General features: G+C 43.9%; 1 protein-coding gene across 1 annotated transcript in view; it reads left to right on the top strand.

Annotated features, from left to right (window-relative positions):
* Positions 1 to 21,668, top strand: part of MICU1 (mitochondrial calcium uptake 1) — an 84,726-nt gene that overhangs the window by 28,979 nt on the left and 34,079 nt on the right. The window contains 4 exon segments of the mRNA XM_039554419.1: positions 4,156 to 4,199; positions 9,856 to 9,867; positions 15,796 to 15,801; positions 16,672 to 16,786. Of these exon segments, the coding sequence (XP_039410353.1) occupies positions 4,156 to 4,199; positions 9,856 to 9,867; positions 15,796 to 15,801; positions 16,672 to 16,786 (177 nt within the window).

Genomic DNA, 21,668 nt, shown 5'->3' with positions numbered 1-21,668 from the left:
CCAAATAACGTGAAAAATCTGACAAGGATATCAAGACTGGAAGGAATTGAAAAGGTTTTTCCATCAGTGGGAAGCTGCTGGTATCCCAGAGGAAATCATGATGGTTTCTAATTGATTTCAACCGTGTTCTTGGTGTAATATAATTGTCCTTCTCCTGGAAGCTTGTGTTTTAAATGGTTTTTAGAACTGCTGTCTATAACCTGCTGCCTATGGATTTATTTTTACAAGATAACATGAAGAGCTTAGTGATTGTCTAGATATTTATCAAGTGTGGTAATTAGCTGGCTTTGAGAAAATCTATGGAAAGTATGTTTTTGTTAATCAATAGGAACATAATAAACATTTGATTTTAGATTTGGCTATTGCTGAACAAGACTAAGAACAAGTTATTCTGTGTTTTTTCCTTTACATAATTCAATCCTTCTCCACGAAAACATCCTCCCCAGCCCAAAATGAGGGAAGTAAATGCAGGGAGTACGGTTCTGCTGTTGAACACCCTCTTTTCCCCATTGTGGCAGGCAGTGAGTGTTAAGTAATTTTTGCTTTATATTGAATCATTTTTATTTTTAGAGTGCTGTGAAAGTACCATCACATGAATAAAAGTGGCAGCCTGTATCCCTGGTATTGGTGAGCAAATGGTGTCAGTCTACTCTGAAATAACATTTCTCGTGGTGCTCTGTGCTTAGGTGCTCCGTGGCAGTGCTGCTGTTCATTTCAGGCCCCTGATAGGTGGTATCAGAAATTGTAGGAGTAATAAACAGTGGTAGTTAAACTTTCCAGGGAAGCTGATTTGGAAATCATTGCAGGTGACTGAATGCTGCTGGCAGTGAGTGGCTGGTACTGAGCCCTTGGCTGCAGGAGCAAAAGGGATGCGTAGGGAAAGCTGAGGTGTTGTACAGGGTGTCAGGTAAATAAAAGCATATTCTGGGGCAGGTCATGGTGGAAACTCTGGGTGTGTTCAACAGAAACAACAACTGAAGCTCTGGGCGGTCTCTGCAATCCAGAGTAGCCATGGTGTGTGTCCCAGGAAAGCTTGAAGCAGCCAGGTATCCTCCTGAAAATTCTGGATTTCATTGCTGCATTTCTTGAGGAAATCCTTTCAACCACTTCTGGCAGAATGCTATTTCAGCCCCTGCTCCCCAGTGAAAGGTGGAAAAGCTCTTTGTTCCTGGTTAAACATGCCTATTAGCCTGTGTTCCTGCAGCTCGGCAGCAATAGCCCAGCCAGGGACTGTTTGTCTTGGGAGTGTGGCACTTAGAGACACTCCTGTGGTGCCTTTAACACAGCACTCTGCCTTTTGAAAAACAGAGCTGTAATAGCTCACATTCTTCCCTTCCCTTGTTCAGCTGTGATTGTCCTCATCCATGCAGTGTTTCCATTGGCTCTCCTGGCTGCACAAATTCTGAATTCCTATTGTAGCAACTTGGACTAAAAACCTCTTGGGGTCTTTATGTAATTTAAAGACAGACCCCAGGCACCAGGTAACAGACCCTCTTTGTTGGTTTCCTTTTGTCAGGTTTAAAGGCTTGTGGAAAAACAGGCAGCTAAGTCCTTAAAAAAGAAAATAAACTGTACTGGAAAAGGAAAATGTATAGAGTAAAACTGTATGCCTTGAACATAAATGCCCCTTTTCAGCTTTTGAATTGGCTTCTTCTCTCAGGTCCTATGTAAGAGGAACTTCACAGAGGAATTTAAGTGTGCAGCTTAATTGATGCAGCAGAGGAAATGGGACATGGTTGTGCATGGCTGGGAGGGTGACCATAAGACGCTGGTGGGAGCCAATGTGCTTGTGTGTGCAGTGGAATTGTGGAATCATCAGGGCTGGAAAAGATTTTAGGGTTGAGTTCAACCATTGGCCCAGCACTGCCAAGGCCACCACTAAACCATGTCCCCAGGTGCCACATCTGTGTGGCTTTTAAATCCCTCCAGGGATAGTGACTCCACCACTGCCCTGGGCAGCCTGTGCCAGCGCTTGACCACCCTTTTGGTGAAGGAATTTTCCTGATATCCAATCTAAACCTCCCTTGGCCCAGCCTGAGGCCGTTTCCCCTTGTCCTGTCCCTGTTCCCTGGCAGCAGAGCCCGACCCCCCCGGCTGCCCCCTCCTGTCAGGGACTTGTGCAGAGCCACAAGGTCCCCCCTGAGCCTCCTTTGCTCCAGGCTCAGCCCCTTTCCCAGCTCCCTCAGCCGCTCCTGGGGCTCCAGCCCCTTCCCAGCTCCGTTCCCTGCCCTGGACACGCTCCAGCCCCTCCAGGGCTCTCTGGCCAGGAGGGCCCAGAACTGGACACAGCCCTGAGGTCCCTCAGCAGGGCCAGCACAGGGGACGGGCCCTGCCCTGGGCCTGTGGCCACCCCATGGCTGGCACAGCCCAGGCACCATTATTTACATACTGATTTATTACATAAATATTTATTATAATTATTTAGAAATATATTTGGTACTTCTATATATAAAATGACAGTTATCAGCTCATCTTTTATTGCTGTTCATCTAGACAAGCATCCATTCATTTTTGCTCTCTACTGAAACCTGTTCGCTTTCCCAGTGTCCAGTTGCAGGGGGTGCCATACTTTCACTTGCTATTTTTAGCCCATGGCCTTTTTTTGGCTTTCCATGAGTACATGTATAATGTCAGGCTGTCAGGGTTCTGTCTTGCAGCAGCATTTCCTGGCATGGGAAAAGGAGGTACTCCTGAGAAATGACTTTATTATGACACATGGACATAAGCTCAGCTTAAGTCACCATCCAGATGGATGGCTGGGGTGAGCTCTGACCACATGAAGTGTAGTATAATAATCACATTTATCAGACAAATCCTGCCTCTAAATGCACCCATACTTACTGCATTTATACCCACAGCTTGGAGGAGGATAAAATTGAGAAGACTGAAGTCTGAATATGTGTATGAATATGCAATTTGCATTGTTATCAGACCCACAAAATATTGAGAAGGTGCTTTCTGGCTGGAATTTTCACAAGTGCAGAAAGTTCTGCGACAATTGCCTTGACCTTTGAAATTGGAGCTGTAGCTGCTTTGGGTCACAAAGGGCGAGGGGGTCACCCTGGAGCAATGAATAATTCCATTTTCTGCACAATACCATGAAACTTTCCAGTAGACAGGAAGGGTTTCATTAGCCTCTTTCAAAAGCAGGTGACGCAGCAGGCATGGGGAAGGCTTCATTTTAGTTTTTCCATCTTATTTTCTAATTTAAATTGAAATGAGGATGTGCTAATTACCATAAACAGTGGCAGAAAATGCACGAGACGTCGCTCTGCAGAGGGGTTTTATTCCTCAGAGCACCAAAAATCAGCCTGTGCTCTCCTGAGTTTTACTGGAAGTGCTCGGTTTGAGTTGCGCTTAATCTCTTCTCAGGATGCATCTTCCTGACTTTGGATTGCAAAGATCAGACAGTTGATCTTCCTGCTTTTTTTTTTGTCATCTTGCTTATATGTGCCATCACCGGTGTTAGATGCAGCCTGCTGGGCGTTGTGGGTTAGAGGAGGGCTTTGTGCCTTAACTCAGCTAAGGCTGGGATATTTGTTTCCCCTCTTCAACATAAAGTAAGCATTTTGTGACGGTATGAGAGACTTTATTGGTGTAAATAATCCCTCTTCCTGCCTTCCTCCCATCCAGCTAAAGAACTCCACTTCTTGCAAATGCATCTACAACTTACCTCCTTTAAAATCTATTTATTTTATCCTCAAATATGAACAAGCTTTGGCTTTGTTTGGGGATATCCCAGTTAACTATGGGAACAAGTCTTTGTTTTCCCATTTGTGAGCCATTCAAAAGGAGTTAATAAAACCACCAGGAGTCGCAGGTGAAATGTTTGCCTGGTAATAGTGCAAGGATCTGCTTTGGGGAGGGTATTTCAGGCTCTTGATAGGTGCTGGTTGCTGAGCTCTTGCTGGCCCTGCTATGGAAGGAGGTTTTCTTCTCTGATTCCATGAGTTTGGTGGTTTTTTGTGTTCAAAATGCAAAGTACAAAATGTACAAAACCAAATAAATTTTTCCTCCTGTCCTTACAGTTTCTGCAGATGTTACTCATACTGTGCATTTTACTTTCCAGTCCTCTCAAACAGAAAACACAAGAAATAGTTGTTTTTACGCTATAAAAGCTTTTTTTTTTTGTACGTATTTTTTTTTCTCTTTCAGACCTGGGCCTGGACCAGTTCATAGTGAAACGCTACGATGGGAAGGTGAGCACATTAGACTATTACATGTATTTTATTTAATGGCTTTTTTGACCTAGAATCCTTCCGTTATTACCTGTGTGAGGGTGTAAGTTAAATGAAGTGTGTGAAGTGTTCTCTTCTGAGCATTTTGTTTTTCAGTAGCATTGCAGTGCTTTCTCTGTAATGACAGAAAGATTGGTACTATAAAGGGACCTTATTTTAATGTTTACAGACAAACTGTTACCACTTCCTATATTCTGGTGGGCTGGGAAATCATGGGTTGTAACCACATTTCTTTGCTGCTTCTTTCTGACTGTGTGAGAGCCCCACAAGTTAAACCATTTCAAGGGAAACTCAGTGGACCTTTCCCTTCCAGTCTTATCTCCAGATTCCTAAAGGAAGGAGGTGCTCTCGTGGTTTTTTTTCTGCATCCCAACCATGTATTTCCCCCCTATCAAACAGCCTTTCTCTGTTCCCTTTTTGAGCCCCAGGTCCTTCCTGCAGCAGTGCACAACTGTTCTGGGTGTTTGTGCTGTCATGAGAGGTTTTGGTAAAATCTTAAGCAAGTTCTGGTCTAGTTTTGTCTCCCTGTGAAAGTGGAGCCATGTAGCATCCCGCCTGTTATTATGAATATCACAGACCTAATTATCCACACTGTAAATCCCACTGGTGTGCTAAAGGCAGCTCTGCCCCAGGACTGGCAGCTCAGATGGACTCCTTGATGCAGATAACTGCAGGTTAGTTAATTTTCCATCATATCACTAGTGGCACACAATGGTCCTCCAGCTTTTAGCAGCATTTTCACCTGCATCATCTGAAAATAAAGCTTTCAAAGGGGCATCAGCATCTCACCCCCTATTGCTGCAGGGTGCACCTGATACAGAGTGTCAGGCATTTCCAGAAAGCCTCAACACTGGGGAAAAAGAATTTAAAGCTTTATATATGAGGGCTGAACGTGTGCAATTCCCTGTTTTGTGTTTAGCAGGGACAGAGATGATCAAATACCTGGGGTCCCTGTCATGAGCACTGGACGAGTGCACTGGTTACCCAGGCAGCAGAGCAGGGCTTTGCTGGAAAACAGACAACAGGGAGGTGGATTTTGGCAGTTAGTTTTGATACATAAAGCTCCAAAGCGTGTCGTGAACACCTGTTTTCTTTTCCCTCCTGCCACAAATGTGATGTCTGCTTTTTGAGGTTAAAAAAAACCAACCCAGCCAAAGAAAGGACGTATATTCTTTGCAAAATACCCAGTGTTTCTCCCTCTGGTTTCATGACAGTCTGTTTTGCATCCACTCACTTTCATCATTTTATCTTGTCATGCTATCACTCCCATCCCTTAGGCTTTACATAAACAAGATTTGTTTGTAGGGAAGAAGTGCTGAATCCCACACTATTTTTGCTAATTGCTCCTCTGTTCCCGAGTGCTCTGCAGGCGATTCCCAGCACACTGGATAAAAAGGTCCAGAGGCAAATCCTTTGGACTCAGCTTTCTGTTCCTTTGCCCCTCAACACTGTGGGTTCTGACCTGTAGTAGACTGAAATAGCTTTTTGTATAACTTACAGATGTTGCTGCTGCACTTGGATGTCTCTGTGCTGTGGTTTGATTGCCTGAGAGTGAGGCAGCAGATTCAGGGGACTGCAATGGACTGTGCTTTATTATTATCTTCTCCTGGGACCTGATTTTTCCACAGCCTAATAACACCCTGGAAGCAGCGTGCTCTGAAAATGAAGAAATAGAGGTTCTTGTTTGCTTGGCTGTCTGCTTAAAGACAGCTTGGGACTGGCTACATCTGGCCATGGCTATTAGGGCAGTGGTAATGTCCAGGTGAGAGGATAATTTGAGGAGAGGATAAAATGAGCTGGCCTTGGCTCTCCCTTGGTAATGAAGGAAGCTGATAGTAGATTGATCTGACAGCAACTTGTTCTCATTTTGTTGCTTGCTTTGGGTTTCAGTTTAAAAAAATAACGCTGCTTTTACTCAGCCAAGCACAACTGAAGTGCTGCAGAGCTGACCTCACTCCTTCTGGGTTTCACTTGCATAGTGATAAAACCCTTTTGCATCTCTCCCTCTGTGCCTGGTTCCAGCCACACGCTTCTCTTGGATTATCAAAGCAGCCTCTACTGGGAGGGGATTTGCCTTTGTGTGCTGGAGGAGCTGCTGAGCTCAGGCAGAAGGGTGAGAGGTTCATCACTGTTCCCCTAAGCATCCTTATGGATGTTACACAGAGGTAATGGGAATTGTGGTACTCAAAGATAGGCCTGATCACTGGAAATTTCCTCTCCTTTTTTAAGGAGAAAGGAGCTTGTGAACATTTGGACACAAGCAAGCTGTGCTGCTCAAGAGCACTGACAATCCACGGGCCAGATCCTGGCCGAAGAGTGGGAGAGAGGATTGGTTTTAGTTCCGAGCAAAGACAATGCACAGTAATTTGGAAGGAGATTCAGTTAAAAGGTCTGTGCAGTTAGTTGCATTTTAATTACATATTCCAGGACAATGTTTGTAGCATCTGTGTGAATTTTGAGCGTGTGTTTTGAGATCTAAATGCTGCAGCATTAGTGAGGTGATGTATGAGCTGCTCCTTTCACAGAACCTGTTTTATTTAGGTAAAACTACCATCAAAACAACCAATTGGCCGTTGTGGGGTGATCAGGACTGATCTTGACAAAGGATTTTGGGGAGTGATGTGCCTCTGTATTGTGCTTGTGTCAGGTTTGCGAGGCAGCTTGCTGTATGTGTGACTGAACGCAACGGTGAGAAGATAATACCCACCTTTTTCCCTTCTTCCTGCCCCTCCTTCTTCCCACTGATAATTTATAGGCTTACTGGACGGGGGGAGGTAAATGTTACTGCCTTATTAATGGCAACAATGCTCCTGTAATTTGAGCCTAAATGCTTTTTCTTCACTCATGCAAGACCAAAAGCCCTGGAGACACTCATCCAACACAAACCTTTGGTCAGATGTGTGTGCCAGCACGGGCTCATGCTTTTGGGCTGTGTACAGGGAGGCAACCTGTGGCTCTGTTTTTGTCTAAGAGTGGTGGTTTCTTCCCTAGGGAAGCAAGCTCAGCAAAGTAGGGAAAAGAGGCATTGATTACTATTCATTCAGAGTAGAAAACAGGTATTAATCAGCTTGCAGACATTTCATATGGAGCCTGAGCAGAAGTCTGATGTGAGAACAGACACAATCTCAGGGTGCTGTGGTGTGGAGGTGCCCAGATCATTATTGTCTGTCTGCTGTGTTTCCACTGTCTCTTCCCTCTTGCATTTGGCAGTGGGAAAGCAAATGCATTTTTAACCAATCTGTAGGAGAAATAACTCATGTTTTAGTGATGAATATGCTTTCACTAAGTAGTATAGACTTCTTAGCACGTCTAACCTGGCATAAGCTTCATTAATGTTATGTAAGTTGTCGTGCAGTTTTTGTTTAAAATCTTCTTTTTTCATGCTCTCTCTCTTTATTGATGGGATTTTTTTGGCTTATGCATTAATGATTGACAAGCCTAATCTCTCAAAGAAATAAAGAAACAGTGCTGTTCATGTTATTGCTCTCAGTTGTGAGCCACATATCCACCCTGCCACCAGCCTGATGAGCCAGCACGGGAGCTCCCAGGTGTCCCCCAGCTGAGCTTCCAGCACTGCGTCCTGCTGGAAAGGTGAAGGTGAGCTGGAGTGCTTTTAAGAGACCTCTAGCCTATTTTAGGAAATAAACCCCCACTCTAGATGGCTTATTAGTTTAATTAGGATACACTTGACTTGCTCTTTTTCCTCCTGTAGGGAGAATTCCTTGCTACTGCTTGATAAGAGCAAAAGCCTTTGAGCTACCAGCAACAGCTTCCCCTCCTGCAGTAAGTAATTAGAGGCTTTCAGCGCCCTCTAATTAAATTTATGACTTAAGTATTTCCTGCCAGCATTTGTGTTTACTTCTCTAGATGTTTGGGGATACCATAAAGTAATGCCAAGCAAGGTGAAGGACAAGGAAAATACTTCACATGGTGTCTCTAAGGGCTGGTAAAACATCTGGAATTCACTTCCACTGTAAAATGCAGGATCATACCATGGACCAATGCAATGAGTATCTTCAGCTTCCCTGACGTTGTGCATCCATTAAAAAACACTTGCTGGGAGTCAGCTCAGGAGGCAGATTTCTTTCCAGATGATTTAAAGAGCATCTCAGGAGCAGAGGAGCTTGAAAAAATGTATTTGGGGAGGATCTCCAAGGAGAAGACTGGAGGTAGATGGACCGTCCTTTTCTGGTGGATTGAAGGATCTTGCTCTCAGGTTTGAAAAAGCGGGAAGGAAAGTAGCCTTGGTCTGTTAGTCAGAATTTCTGGGATCCTTTGCTCTGTGGATGGGCTTTGGCTGGAGCATGAGGCTCCCACCGGAGTGTGATCAGCTGCCATAGACCCAAACTTGCAGCAAGGGAGACAAGCTTAAAGTCCTGCTGTCCTTCAGGAGCCAAACACTGGGTCAGAGCTCTGAGCTCCTGGGATGTCTAAGTGCCTCTGAAACCTTAATTGCAAAGGATGCAACTCTAAGTATTGCCTTACTGAAAGCCAGTATCACAGTTCAGTAAAGAGCAGCGTAAAGTGCAGGTGTGCTTGCTTTACGGAGCTCATTGGCTGAGAAGGACACTAGGTATGTTCTTCAGCTTAAATGCAATGAAAACAGGTGAGGAGTCCTCTAAATCCAACTGTGTGAGGTCTTGCCAGTGTCTGTTGTAACGGAGTTTGAAATTAATGTGTCCCCAGTGTCTGCAGTTGAACTGGTGAGGCTGGGCTGTGGCTTGCTTGGAGACACCTTGAAGTGTTCAGCCATTCTGGTCCATAATCCATGTGAAATGTCACTGTCCAACTTCAGATTCCCTGCTTTTAAATTCCTTCACCCTCTGATCCTGGCACAGGTAGTATTTGCATGATAACCAGGAGGCATCTTCTTACATGGATAATTACCTTACACTGACTTGTATGAACATTCCTCTGCTATCCCTGAAAAGTGTCATAAGGACACGGTGGGACAAAATCCTTGCCTGTGGCTGTGTGGAAGCAAGCAGAGATGCAGTTCATTGCAGATAACCAGCAAAGCTGAGCTGAGGTTTTTCTCTTCTTGGCTTTCTTTTCTGGCACCCTGTCCACATTGGTTGGTTTCTTTGCTTGTTGGCTTTCCCTTCCCAGCCAAACTTGACCCTTCTGTCTCCTTCAGTTAGTTCTGATGTTTCCCTATTTGCTGGGACCTGTGTGGACACTGAACTTTGCAAATTCTTCTCTTGGTTTGTTTTTAATAAAACTGAATTTCATCAAAGAAAATACTTAATTGTTTCTAACACAGTGCACAAACATCCCTGTGGGCACCTGGGCTGCTTTAGGTACAGGACAAGTGTCTTCTTTTCCTACCTTCTCTGCCAAACAGTTGTGGTGCATTTTGGCTTTGACAAAGATCTACATGCTGTTACCTCTTTGTGTCCCTAATTCTGCTGCTTGTTTCCACAGGGCTCCTACTAAAATCCTCTGGTTGCTCTTTGTCCTCTTTTATTCTGGTTTCTAGGTACCTGACGGGAGTTTCTTCCAGCCACTGATATCTCTGATACTTGTCTTTATTCTAATTCTGGTTTGTGGTGTTTTTTTGTGTAACCAAGCATTCCCTCATTTTCTTCCCTTTTCTAACCCTCTCCCCTCCCACCAGGATTTCTGGCAGGTACAAAGCAGACAGCATGTGCTTTGATTAATTTGTGCTTCAGACCTCATAATATGCACTTTTCATGTGAAAGGGACAGTGTATGCTCACCTCTTCTCTCTGCTCCTCTAATAAATAATTCTGAGTGCTCTCCTTGATCCTCAGCCTGAAGGATTTATTTCAGAATACCTGAGTTTGGCTTGTGGATAGAAGTCCTCAGGGTAGCCATTAATACCTGGCTCTATTAACAGGAATTGCTTTGAGCAGAGCTCAAATGTGTGTTTCCCTGCCCTCCTGGTTTCACAGTGTCCTCTGAGGCTTCTGTCTTATTTTGCAGCTTGATGAGACTGTGATAGAGCTGGCTCTGCTGGAAAATGTTTTCCCCTTGAGGCCACAAAGTTAGTTTGATTCCCTGGCCTAATACTGTGAGGAAACATCATCTATTTGAAGGTGTGTAGGTTTGGGAAAGGTTACATTTGCAGACTTGAGTTTTTCAAGTTATGGAATCATGTAGAGTGAACTGTATTAAAGAATATGTTAGGTAGAAGATATTTAGTTGTTATAGTTCATAAAATGTTTTGTACGAAAAAGAACTAGAAACCAAAGGGGAGTTCGTTCAGTATTAGTAAGTAAAGAGGAAAGTATCTCTGAACACTTTGAGTTTGCCCTGTAGTTTTGTGACCTTAATGAAATCCGTAGGGGAAGTTAGGGAAAAATAAACAACTTGGTAATATGCCCTCAGTGGGTGTATGCAGTCTTTTAATCAAAAATGGTTTCTGGGGTATTTCTGGCTTTAATTTCTTTGATAGTTTTGCTGGTGTTAGTTTAATGCTTAATACTTGAGGGACACAAAAGCAAGCTCTGAGAACTCTGTCCTCGGGCAACATGGTGTTAGTAGGGAGAAGGGGTATGGATGGAGAGAGTGGCAGGGAATGTTTCAGGAGATGCTTGACTTCACTTTACTACAAAAGGAGGGAAAATCTGGGTGGGAGAAGCAGGTGAAGAAAAAAAAGGACAGAGAGGGAAAGAGAATTGGTGAGTTGGAGAACTGTCAAGATTTTGGAGGGTGAGTACCAAGTGCACAGCCCCAACCTCGTCAACTGAGCCAGTGTTTAATAATCACTTTTTATAGAGAATTATTATTTTCCTTCTCGTGTCCTCTCACACTGGGATTTCTGTCTGAGAGAAGGAGCAGGGCATTTTCCACACAGTGAGTTCATCTTGGTAATGCAGGCTGAGATGAGGGAGAGCAGCATCCCAATTTCCATCAGAGACCTAAACAGCCATTTAAATTCAAAGGTGGCAAAACTCAGCTCATTTTAGAAGCTCGATGTGGGCCATCAAGGAACCTAATTTCAACCCTCCCCCATGAAATTTCGGTGCAAAACGCCCTTGTGGTCCTACAGATCGTGATTTCATTACCCTGCAGAGGGCTGAGGGGAGCACAAGTGTAGACTGTCCCTTTTCCAAGGTGTTCCCTATTTGCTTTTCCAGCAGGGGTTTCTCCCTTGCATGAGTGGCTCCGCTGCCTGCCGAGGGTCAGGGAAGTCTGTGTCGTTGATCTTCTGGGTTGTACAGAATGCTGGCCTTGCATTTCAGGTGCCCTTTGTTTGAAAGGTGGTTTGAATATTTACAGCCTTGCTGGAAGGGAGGGAATGTACATTTCTCTTTCCAGTCACAGGAGTCCACCTGCAGTAATAATTGCTGCCTAAGTTTTCATTCCCTGGACGTGCTCAAATTTGGAGTGAGAGAATATGCAGGACAACCTCACCCATGGCCAGCTCTGTATTTTTGTGGCCCTGTGTAGATACACAGATAAAATAACCCCCCAAACCCAAAAGTTTAAAAAACCTCTTGATTAAAATATACTCTTGAAAGGTGTTATCTGCCAGTTATGCAGAATTATCTGCCAACAGTAAATTTTAAGCACTTCCTAAGGTCAGCACTCAGCCACCACAATTTGCTGTGGAGAACCTGTTTGTGTCTCCTTGTGTTGGTGTGCACACTTCATAGTAAATGATCATTTCTAGTGGCTCCAGATAATGTGAGCTTTCCCATGGCTAAAAGAAGTTTGAGTTTCAAAAGGTCCTTGTGCTGTTTCCATCACAGCCTCAAACACTTTTTTTCTTACTTAATGATACAGGAAAAGTGATACAAGTATGCCAGCCGGAGTATTTAAAATTACTTATTTTGCATCCACATTATAGAAGTGGCTTTAAAAACTTAAATCCCTCAGTTTTCCCTCAAGTCCCTTTTGTGTCCGTGTTTCCTAGTGCAGAGGGACCTCCCCTATCTGTTTTTCCCTAAAGGACTTTTGAACATTTGGGCTGAAAGGCTGAATTTTTAAATCTGATCCTGAAAGCCTTTTTATTTCTTAATTCAGTTTTCTTAAAGTGAGATGCCCGAAATCTCTAGGTACATGGCTTTGACTCTTTAAAGTTGAAATCTTAAAAAAAATGAGGAAAAATTTAAAATGTCTCTGTTTTCAGTGTTTTGATGCAGACAGAGTTGAAAGCATTTGTATTTTTAATTACCACACTGAGCTGGTTTGCACTGGAATTTCTTAAGGGTTTTCCCTTGTCTGTTACCAAGTCTCTTAGTATATATTTCCCTGGATTTTCAACAGCCCTGCTTGGGAAAAAGCTGCAATAATCTATGCCTGTCCTGCTGGCAAATAGGACTTCTTTTCCTACATTCCTACAGTTAACCATGAAAGAAATACATTAATAGATGTCTTATTTTAATGTTTTCCAAAACTGAAGGTGGTCAGTTGGGACTGAAAGAGAATTGCTTTGCATCCAGGTGACTTCTCTCCACACTCATGGGTTTGTATTTGCTCACACAATATTGGTCACCTGGAAGTGTTTCTGTTCAGAAGGAACAAATCGAGTATGACGATGTTTGTCAGTAAAAGGTGGTTCATTCTTCATCTAAAATCCCTAGCTAATTGACAAAATTGCTTCCTGGTTCTGGAGAAATACTCATTATCTCTCATGGATATTCACTTCATCGTTGTTCTGGAAGGCGTAAGTGGTCACATGAGGCTGATAAATTCCTGAAGCTTTGGTTCATGGAAGTGCAAAGGTGGTGCTGAAATATAAATTACAGCAATAAATATGCCCAAAGTGTCCTTTCCTTCTTCAGATGGAAACCCAAACTGGCAGCTCTGAGAGACTTCCCAAGAATGTGTTCTTCACAAATGAAATGCTGTAGTTTCTGGGATGCCAGATGAAGTGGAGCTGCCAGGATTTAGGTGCTCAGGCTTTTCTAGGCCTGCATTAGGAATGGGAACACCAGCATTGTGTGTCCATCTCTGCCTCTGCAGAGAAGGCATCCCTCCATATGCAAAAAGACACCTTCATTTTTCAGATTTGCATAATTCAGTATTACCGTGTTTCACTACTCACTCAGCCCTGGAAAAACAATTTAAAAATCCAAAATAAAGGTAATATTTGGTGAGGAACGTAAGGATTCGGTGGGGTTCTTCCACCAAATCCTTTGTTACTTGGGAGCTGTACTTGACTTAAGGGAGGCTCCAGCAGCAGATCAGTTTTGGGGTGGAATATGTGAAGTTTGTGATGTATCTTGGGATGCTTTGCAGCCAGCCTGTACATAAAAAACTCAGGGGAGTTGCCTGCATGCAGCACATGACTTTGTCCTCCAGCACGTGGGTTTGGGGGAGCTTGGTCACTGCACAGATCTGTTAAACCCACATCCTGGTGCTGCTTGAGCTTGGAGCCTGAGTTGGGAAGGGCAAGCCAAGCTCTGTATCTTGAATTTGAGTTTGTTTTTTGACCTGTCATTGATGTCTGGAACTGTAAGAGAATCTGCCTGAGCACCTGTCACAAGTTTTGTTCCACTGACACTGGACTGGTGGCTTCTCACTGAACTTACACAGCCATGCTTGTGCCAAAAGCAGTGAGATATTTGAATTTATTTTTCTTTTTACATGTTAATTTGGATGTCTGCTCATCTGTGTGCTTGTTAAATATGAATCTACTGCTTGATTAAAAAGTACATCATAATTGTAAACTGTTCCCCATGGCTTGCTGACTCGTGAATGCTCGGGCTTGAATGTTTTTTTGGGGTGTGCTGAATGATCTTAGCCAATTACTCTGGTTTTGGGAGTGGATTTAACACAGAAAAAAATGTTATATGGAAGACATTTGATTGTTTTGACTGAGCACTTTGAGAATTACCTTGTGCTCAGATAAAAGGCTGCGGATAATTAATTTGTGGAGATGACGTGTCTCTAAAAGAGGGTGGAGGTTTGGAAAGGGATTTTTGCCTGGGTGTTCTGATGCTGTGCATCACCCTTCTGCTGGAAGGAAGGTGGGCTGTGGGAGAGGGTGTTTGAGGTGTTAGTGAGAGCTGACTTTGGGTCAATCACCGTGAACTCTGAGCGATGACAACAGCCCACGTTGTGCTTTGTGAAGGAGGTAGATTGATTCATTTTATTTTATTTTTCCTGGAGGTTATCTGTGGTTCCTTGCACTATAGTGTTCCTGGTGGGGAATGACGCCTGGGAATGCTTTGAGCCTTTCCCATAGTGGGGTGAGCTTCCCACAAAGTTCATGGGAAGCAATCAAACACACAGCTTCTCACTGAGACAGAGGAAAATAAATGGGAGAGTTGGGAACTTTTTAAAGCTTCTGTTCTGCTCTGGGAACCTGAAAATCTGATTGATCAGGGCAGTTGTTATTTTCTCTTAAGATCAGTGGGAGAAATTCCCTTTTCCACGAGCTACAGGCAGCTGAGCACTGTAGTTACAGCTTGTATTCCCTGGGTTAGTGACAAGTAGATGCTCATTTTAATATAAATAAATAACTTTTTTTAACTTTGTTTGCTCCAAGTAAGGTGCAAATAGGTAAATGCTTCTCCCTCCCATCTGTCTTTATATTTCAGAGAGCAACTAACTTAATATCCTTTTTTATTGTTAGTCTATGGTTGTGCTCTCCTCTTATGAGGAATATTCTGAGCTGTTTGATTCTGACTATGAATTTTAAGTGCAGAAAAGAAACCCATAAAAACTAATAAACCACCCTCTGGAACTTTTTCATGGGATTCTTTGAGCAAGATGCTAATAGCTAGCTTATGATAAATGCTGCCCAAGAGAGGCAATCAGAGGGAGAGAGGCAATAAATCACAGGAGCAGGTGAGCTGCTGCTGGCAACACCTCCAGCAGCAGTCACCGGGGAGCCGCTTTCTCCCCAGATCCTCCCTCTGGTTCAAAGGAAAACCAGATGTTGGTTATTTGTTCTTCATGTCAGCATCAGTATAATTTTTGCTTTGGGTCCATCTCGACGGGAATGGAAGCAATACCATTTTTGAGGAAATGATATTTCAACCTGGTACCCCATAAGCATAAATGGCTGTTATCTTGCATCAAATGAAGGCCATTAGCATTTTGTCTACTGGTAGTGACTCACCTCTTATTAAATTCCTGGTGCTCTCCAGGTGGTGAAGGCAGAGTTACTGGGAACAATTTTATGTGATCAGTAGAGCTGAACTATTTTTCCCTGGAAACTGTAGGTTTTTTGGTGGTCTATATGATTATTTTTGTCTCTTTTCTTGTGGTTCCTGAGCCAGATACAGGTTAAATTTTCATCTATATTATTAACTGAGTTCATCCCCACTCTGCAATCACATACAATGGTGAGTTCTCTCTCAAAAAACCCAAAACCAAACAAACCAAAAAAGCCCCTAAAAACCAAAAACCTGAGGTGGATGAGGGACATCAGCTGCAGACACAGTGGAGAAGCTATGAGCTAACACTTGCTGGGATATCTCTGTCGGCTTCCAGTCACAGCAACCACCTGGTTGCTCTAAACTTTCCTTGCTCTTGGCAAGCCTAACTGTTCAACGTGATGTGATGTTTTGCCTGCTTGTTTTATTGTTGGTTAACCAGTTTTCTTTCCTTTATCTTGTATATGATGGGATCTCCGCTAGACAGAGGTAACGGTGGGGGACAGTTGTGTAGCTGGACCCTCGTGTGGTGGTGTTTGTCACTGGTTTTTCCTAAAACCATTCCTAAATCCAGCCTTGCTTTCACTATGCCTGTGTGTGCTTGCATGGCCTGGTTTCCATGGAATAACCTCACCCACCCCTACTCTCCTTTGTATTAATTTAATTCTTCTCTGTGTGCGTGTGCCTCCTCCTACTGTGTCCTTAAAGTGGGTCACCAGTGTGGATTCCCTAACAGTTTTATGGATCCTTTTCAGCCTTTGGGGGTTCTGCAGATCAAAGGGACTCGAATTTTTAGCTTAGAAAGATACTGTGAGCTGATAAATGGAAAAGAACTGGAGCAAGAGGGAAATTGAGTTTGGTTTCAGGCCCAGTCCTCCCTGTGAGCTTGCACACACACATGGTTTGCATAACTTCGATCAGACTTTACGTTCATGTCAAATAGTCCTTTCTTGGCTCCTTTCTGCAACAGAGTCTCACTGAAAAACTGTCACCGAAATACAACAATTTCCCTTTTGAATCCTGTATTAAAGTCTGATTTTTTTACCACTAATCTCAAAGATTTTAAGCAAAATGGCCATAGTTTTATTTATGTGTATTTCAGCTGGGCTGAACCAACAAACGAATCCTGTGCAATTCCTTATCCCCCATTTGAGATGGGGAAGCTCCGATCTTTGCAGAACTCTTCTGAACAGAGTCGAAGGCTGGAAAAGGTCCACTGGATATGGATGGAGCTAGTAGGGGTGTGTGCATCCATGGAATGGCTTGTTGGTGGTAAGGATATGAATAAAGCCTTCCATTTCCCTGTCTGACCTGGTGCTTCTCTCCTCTCTTTGGGGTGTGGCTCGGGTGCACGAACAGAAGTTATCCCAGGAGAGGGAGAAGTTTGCCGATGAGGACAGCATTTTCTATGCGCTCGGAGAATGCGGACTCATTTCTTTTTCCGACTACATCTTCCTCACCACGGTCCTTTCCAGTAAGTACAGCAGGGATTTTCCCTGCAATTCCTGGTTTTTTATGTTTTCAGGGTTCACAAGCAATAGGTTTGCTATTGTTGACATGCATTTCCCTAAAAGGCCTTCTTGATTGCCTGCAACTCGAGCTGAGCAATCACTGTTGCTTCCTCTGGTTAGGCTGAGCTTCCAGTGCTTCGGGAAGACAAGCAGATCCATGGCTTCTGAAGATTTATTTCTCGTTTTGAAATGTGACAATTTTTTTTTAAATCAGTCACTTGACCTGCTGTTCAGATCTGTAAATGGAGACGTGTTCTTGAGCTGTGTTCATGTGATACTCTTGTGTTTGGGTGAACCCTGATCTCCAGCCTTTTGCTGGTTTCACGCCCCTCCAAACTTCCTTTTCCAGCTGTATTTTCACTTGGGTGAGCTCAGGTTTGTGAGTGATGTAATCCAATGAGGAGAGAAGTTAAGCTGTTTACATTTCAACAAGTATCATTAGATACCTTCTGTCTTTTCACCCTGCTGCACTTGACTTGCATTTGTGATATTTCTACGATCTGCTAATCTGTTCCAGCAAAACCGTCTGCACTCCAAGTGCCAGCACTGAAAAGTTTGCTTTGCTGGCAAGAACCAGTGAAACTGAAGCCTTTGATAATGTCAAATGGCATTTCTAGACTTTCTTCACATGGAAGTCAAGCTCAAAACCTCATTTGCAGACCTTCTCTGACTGCTTGGAAGGTGCTGTGTCATAAACAGGAAATTCAATGGCAGTTTTTCAGCCCCATTAGAAAGTGTGGGGTAAGGGGGAATAAGCCACTGTCCAAATGAACTTGAGACATTTAATTTTCAGATTTAAAAAGAGAAAACTTGGCCATCGAATCTTGTAGGTATCTATTCCATGATGACCTGGTTTGTGGAATTTAAAAACTGGATGCTTGCCAGTTACCGGCAGAGCCCACTGCTGCCTGCGCAGTGCTGTTCAGGAAGTCAGCTGGGTTAATCACTGATGTTTTGTCACAGCAACAGGTGCTTTATTCTGCCCCATGTTCTTGCATGTTGTAACAGGAGACACGAGAGGCAGCTCTTCATTTACTGGGTATCTATTCCTGGGAAGCAGCAATGCTCAAGGTCTTGCTTGTTGTCAGATGGACGTGGCAGGGGCAGAGTTGTGTGTGACCTTCATGTTGTGAAAACAGACAGAGAGATAAAGCTGGTTCAAGACAGGGAATTTGTTTTATGACTTTAATCTGCCTTTTATTTGACCGAGTCTCAGAACTGGCTCTTAATAGCTTTGCTGTTCCTTTCTTACATTCATCTGGGTTGTGCCAAAATGATCTCACGTATTCACTTGTGTAACGAGGGCTTTTCATCTGAGCCTCCACAGATGACAATGAACTCTCAAACCTCTGGTATCACATTACTGAGTGTGGTTTGGAAGACACTCTTGCCCTTGTTTTTATGGTCGTGCTGGTGGTGAACAACCCCCTAATCAAGTACCCAGGGCACAAAATTAATTTCATGTGCTTCCACAGGCAGCAGTAAGAGAAATTGTTCTTGCTTTGCTTTAACTTTTTTGTTGTAAGAATAAAAGAAAAGGACCACCCTGTGTTGGAGGAGCAGCCAGCCTTGTTTTGGAGGCTGCGAGGGAAGGACAGGGTTTCTTTCCTCTTGTTCTTGGGCTTCTAAGCGTGTCCACAATTACGGGGGAGTTAGATTAATGAGGAGACAGAGCTGGGTGGTGTGTGCTTTGAGGAGCCGTGTGAAGGGTGGGCAAGGCAGGAGCTTTCAAAAAGGAAAATTAGAAAGGGAGGAAAAAAAAAATTCAGGGCTTTGAGGCTGACTTTTAGACATTTGGGGAGTTTGCTGAATGATTACTGCAGATGGAGGAATGTCTCTGGAGCTCCTGTCAAACAGTGATTCCACAGAGGAAGAGTTTGGGTTTCATTTTTAAAGCATTTGCTTTTGCAAAATAAACTCCCAAGCAAACCTTGCCCTGTGGCTAAATAGAAAACTCACTGTTACACTGCTCTGGTTTGCTCTCTGACTACTGAACATGACCTTGCAGGAATCCAGTAGTTCCTGAATGGGTTCTTTTCCCTAGGAAGTAAATAAACTAGAATAAGGAAGGTAAATCTTAAATGTGACAGTTCAATATTGGTTTTCTCCCTGTGTTGTTTAAATAACCCGAACATTAAGGAGGTATCCGGACAAGGTGGAGCTGTAGATGATACATCAAGTAGGTAAAACCTAATAAATATTAGGAAAGGAAGGTGGCATATTGAGCACTAAGCAGGATAATCAGAAGGGGAGTGGGAGATTGGGTCTGGGGTTGGGGGCCAGGAGGGAGAGTGATGGGGAGAGATCCATCCTGGTCTGGTCTGGCTCACTGGACTCCAAACTGATCAGTGAGAGCTTGGGAAACAAGAAGCCCCGAGGGCTCTGTGTCATTGTGCTCAGCCAGGCTTTGGGAGTGCTTTCCCCAAACTCATGGTTTCAGTTGTCTTTGCAGCTTGACGTGAAGCTCCCTCCAGCTGAGTTCTGTGAAATGGGGAGGGAGAGGAGGGGAGAGGGCTGGGGCTTCATTTCACGTTACTCGCAGGCAGCTGTTTGCACATTGCTCAGAAAACGAGTCTGTCACCGTATCTTATTTACGAGCCATTTCTCACTCCAGCACTGTCTGTTCTCGTCGGTTGCCGTGTTTCTGTGAAAATTTATTTTTAAAACGACTAATAAAATAGCTTTTAGCTGCTTCAGAAAGCCAGCCTTCTGTTAAAGGCAATGAGCACTGAGGGGCCTTGAGGAAACTCCTTGGTTTCTGTTGCTTCAGCTGCTCCTCGTGTTTTGGGGCAGAGGTAGAAAGATGAGCAAATTCTGATGGAATTTCCCCTGGATCCTTCGAATGTCATGGAAAACAAAGACATGGCTCCCCTGACCAAAAAGTTTTTTGCTTTTGGACTTGGAAAACAAGTGGAGGAAGGAGAAAAAGAGCTTTTCCATTGCCAGTAACTGCAGTTTCCAAGCAAATGGGGTCCATTGTCCAGGCACACTAATTCTGCCTTTGTTAACAGGTACTGAAGGGAGCTGGGCATTAAAAGAATAAATTGGTGTTGTTTGCACAGTTGGACTGTTGCTGTGTCTGGATTTAATCCTCCTGGCAGGGGGGCTAAGTAACGTTGGCTGAAGCCACAGTAATTAGCCTTTTGCCAGGGCTCTCATAGCAGACCTGCAGCTCCTTCTCCCATCAGAGCAGGTAACTCTCACTTAGATCCACCTCAATTATGGTTTTTCTGTCTTGTGTGTAGGGAATGAATCCCAAGCCATCTAACTCTGGAAATTATGTTGTGGCCAGGTATTGAGCTCTGTGCGTGTCCCCGTGACGGAGGGACATGCTCTCCCACACTGGGATCTCCAGGGTCTCTTTGGACCATGACCGTTCTGAGTATTTATTCCTGGCTGACAGGAAGGTCTTCAGCCCCGTCCCTGCCACGAGTGAGATCTGTTACCTCGCCAGTGGTGGTTTAATCCTGCTCTGCCCTCTGCCTCAGGGCTCATTTCTACAAGAAAAGGTTGCTTTGAGTTTATAGGACTATTTTTGTTCATAGTCCTGTTCATGTTAATTTTATCTTCGGCCTTTCAGGACCCTACATGGGTCCATCCCACCCACACTATTTGGTGCAGGGATGTCTCCTTGCCTTTCTGCCAGCCCAGTCACTGCTGGGTGGTATTTCCAGCAGTATCTGAGCAGCATCTTCCCAGGAATATCCCAGCTTCCAAACACAAGCCTGGTTGCTTCCTGGCAGAGGGAGCGCTCTCTGGCTTGGCATCCCACTTGTGCCATGCTGAAGGACAGACGGACAGAAATGGGAATGATTGTTCACAATTGGTAGTTTGGGATGTTCCCTAGTGATCTGAAAACTGGGATTAGGGCATGGGAGGCTCTGTCAGCCTGCATCCTTCACCTGGTCTTCCTCTGTTCATCTCTTCATCCCTTGGGTGTGGGTGGTATGATGGGATGGGGATCCAGGGATGGGGCAGCCACAGCTTCTCTGGGCAACCTGTGCCAGAGCTTCACCGCCCTCACAGGGAAGAATTTCTCCCAATATCCCACGATTATGCACTTGTGTTACTTCAGAGTTAATGCTGATCCTTCTTTGTGAGAAGAAATAACCCATTTTTCCTTTAGAACTGATGATGTTGTGGCCCAGTCTCTATACTGTGGGCTCAGTTTTTTAGCTGCCTGTTACTTACATTTCTGGATTGATTAACATTAAAAAACCACCAACTTGGTGTGATTTGGATTCATTTTCTGAAATAGTGGCATAATTTGAAAGGAAAATATCTGCAACATTAAGTTTAATGGGTTTTTTTCCCTATATTTACTGCAGCTGAGGCTCAGCCATCTGTATTCTATGGATAGCTGTCTCTGCTTCAGGAGGACTGCGTTAATTTGGGATTGATTCAGGCTGCTGTGGCCTTTGCACATCTATTTTTCTTAATTTCAGGATAAATGGGAAAGAAGCAACCAGAAGATATTTAACTCCAAATGACTGATTTTTCCCAGCTGAATTCTTGATCTTTCTTCCCACACTGGAATTTCTTGGGGAGTTATTAAGCCTTGGGAGTCCATGAGCTGCTTTGTGTTTAAATTCCCACCAAAAGATGAGATATTCCAGTGTTTCCAAAGGGGTAGCCAAAAGTTTTACTTCCTCTAAGTAACATCACCAAAAAATCACCCTGCTTTGGCAAAGAAATTCCCAGCTCTGAGAGAACGAAGCAGCAGGTATTCTCCAAAAGCGTGTTAAAACTGTACTTTCCTAGAATGCAGTTCCTCTGCTGGAGATCAGAGGGGAAGATGTGCTGAGAGGTGTCTCCAAGGGTGGAATGTTGAGATTTTAGGAAAGA

This window comes from Corvus cornix, chromosome 6 (genome assembly GCF_000738735.6).
Source record: "Corvus cornix cornix isolate S_Up_H32 chromosome 6, ASM73873v5, whole genome shotgun sequence".
Taxonomy (NCBI): domain Eukaryota; kingdom Metazoa; phylum Chordata; class Aves; order Passeriformes; family Corvidae; genus Corvus; species Corvus cornix.
The sequence above is the reverse complement of the archived record's forward strand: the minus strand, read 5'-3'. Positions and strand labels throughout refer to the sequence as shown.